General features: G+C 33.0%; 1 protein-coding gene across 1 annotated transcript in view; it reads left to right on the plus strand.

The window, feature by feature from the left end:
- LOC128247839 (uncharacterized) overlaps positions 1-2,210 on the plus strand; it is a 13,975-nt gene extending 11,765 nt beyond the window's left edge. The window contains exons 5-6 of the mRNA XM_052968030.1: positions 1,660-1,796; positions 2,205-2,210. Of these exons, the coding sequence (XP_052823990.1) occupies positions 1,660-1,796; positions 2,205-2,210 (143 nt within the window). The remainder of the gene's footprint in view (positions 1-1,659; positions 1,797-2,204) is intronic.
- The last annotated feature ends 676 nt before the right edge of the window (positions 2,211-2,886 follow it).

The following is a 2,886-nucleotide window of genomic DNA, read 5'->3' on the forward strand; positions in this document are numbered from 1 at the left end:
GAGAGAGAGAGAGAGAGAGAGAGAGAGCATAGATACAAAAATATTTCGTCAATTGGTGTAATGTAATAGATATGTACTATGAGTGATAAATCTGGTCTACCACTAAAACTCTGGCTTGAATTGCAACTAAAGCATGCGGTGCTGAAATCGCCTATCAAAGGTGGCTAGCAGTATTTCATCATCGTGCAGGTAGATATGCATTAAAACAGCTAAGAAATAATCAAAACATCTGGCATCATTCTAGAACATCTTGTGTATATATATATATTGTTTATTGACAACAATAAATAAACAGTGAATTGATCATTGCATACTTAAATATATTTTCTCATTATAATATACAGGTTTATATATATAGTACAAAATGTAAATATTAAACGAATTATATAATAGTAATATGATTTGATAATTAAAATTTATAACGTGATGTACACCATATATTGAAGAATTATGAAAATTTATGTTTTGATTTTATAACGACATTAAATTTTAATGGATATTTAGTATATAATGATAAAAAATTGATGTTCAGTTTAATGTATATTTTTTCTATTCAGTATATAATTTCACGGTCAAGATATATATATATATATATATATATATATATATATATATATATGAATTGGTTGTCTTCAAATGTTTCACAAAATTTCAAGCAGCCACAAAAAGAGTTTCTTCTATATCCTTGATTCACATATATATATGAATATATATGAATATATATATATATATATATATACGTGATTTTAATATGTCAAAACAATTTCGCTTAGCATAAGAAAATGGGCGGTTAATCTTGCACAATCTACAACATAATTTGGGAAAAGCAAGTATTTTTAAAAGATTCACAGCGTTTATGTCTTTAATTGATTCATTATCCTCTGTGACGTCGGAATTTGATGAATAGTTTCGATAAATTAAATAATTGAATGAAAACATGAGTCGTGGTGTGTGCCAAGACGTCAAGTAGTCCATTGAAGGAATCCTGTAAAAGGAATAAAGTTCGTCGTTCAGTTCCTCAGTGTGACACTTTGTGAAAGTGTCTTTTACTGTAACCCTCGGGCTGAACAATACCTTGTGAGTGAAGTTGGTAGTGGGAAACTGTATTGAAGCCTGTCGCGCGCGCGCGTGTGTGTAGTCTCTACTCACCTACAGCTAGACAATTGGTGTTGATTTGTTAACGGCCCTTTGCTGTTCGGCGAAAAAGAATTAGGGTATATGTATCTGACTTAAAAACCAATACTAATGTCGATTCGATTGATTAAACCCTTCAAGGTGGTACCCTAGGATGGTTGCAGCCTAATGTCTGAAGCAAATAAATTAGACAGACAGACAGACAGATAGATAGATACGTTCGTTTTTATATAATTTCAAAATGAGATGGGCAATGTTTAATCAGATATGTAGGAAAATCATAGCAATTAACAAGTAACATTTATGTATAGTGTGACCTAGTGCCGGGAACTCTTTATTTAAACTCTTGCTGAATTAAATTCACGGATTAATTTTGATTTCCATTTGAACGGCTAAATCACTTGAAATTTAATGTCATTATATATTGAAGTCTTTATGCATATGTTGAAAACCAATACTGTTACATATTCTTTTTATTATAACTAATATGTGACATGTTCAACGTTATGTTTCTTCGCTGTCTAGTAGACGACACAAACCCTTATGCCACCATTAATCAACTAAGCATCACTATCAACCCATCAAAACCAGGGCTTCATGCGAACTCTCAGTCTTCCGATGAGGATACAGTGGGTTTAGAAAAGGCTGCTGCTCAAAGACAGGTTAGTTATCTTTCATTATTTCAAAATTATTTATTTATTTATTCATTTAACTGTTGTTGAAATTAGCGAAGGTGGAGGTATTGTTTTCAGTTGTGTTTGTCTGTGGACAAGATATCTCAAGAACCGCTGGATGGATTCGGATGAAACTTTCATGGATGTTTGGCCTTGTGACTGGCACGAACTGATTAGATTTTAGGATCAATCTGGTACCAGACAAGGAATCTGGGGTATTTTCCCTGTTCTTTTGTACTTAATTTTTGGGAGCGGTCAGATTCATTTTTGGTATTCTCGTTTGTGAGAGCAGTCGAGCTTATTTCAGATATTCTCATTTTAAAAATCATCTCTGGTTACTCGTTGAGAGGACGTTAGTATGCGCTCTCTAAGTGCTCTTGTTATTCATATTTTCAGTTATAAGTATTTATTTTAAATGTAAAATACTTTTATTTTGATATAGTCTGTGGCATATATTTTTCATACTTTCGTTGTACAACCGGATGTAGCTTTGGGTACGTGAAGTATTTTGTATCGTGTAGAGTAACACGGGATATGAGGAACGTGCGGAACGCACAGGGTATACACTATATAAACCTCTGTTCACTGTAGTCGAATATACGTTACATATAAAGAAAAGGTTGACTAATGTAACTGCCACTCAGGACCGTCAAATCTAATGCTATGCCCCTGCTGGTAGTATATTTTCCCTAGTAATGAGATTACTCTAAACTTGTGGTATATAGTACTGCTATTTTCCTATTATCTCAGTGTTGTATATGTTTCTAATTCCTGAATTTTTCTTATGCGTCTTTCTTTAATCATTAACAAGGCACCTGTTAGTTTCTGTTCTACGTTTAGTCCCTACATTCTGCTACATTTAATTCCAGAATTATCTCTCTTTTTCTTTTAGTGATACTTTTTGAGGTCCGACACTTTAATCAAGAGAATTGCTTTTCCATGGTGGTCGTCATTGACAAAAATATCAAGCACATTAGCTTTGATCTCCTTGTCTCTACCTAGTAAAACATCAAAAGATTTACTGACATTTTCTATGTTTACGCGTACGGCCTTCTTGCAGTCGGTTTTTCTTAACTAA

Source organism: Octopus bimaculoides, chromosome 5 (genome assembly GCF_001194135.2).
Source record: "Octopus bimaculoides isolate UCB-OBI-ISO-001 chromosome 5, ASM119413v2, whole genome shotgun sequence".
Lineage (NCBI taxonomy): Eukaryota > Metazoa > Mollusca > Cephalopoda > Octopoda > Octopodidae > Octopus > Octopus bimaculoides.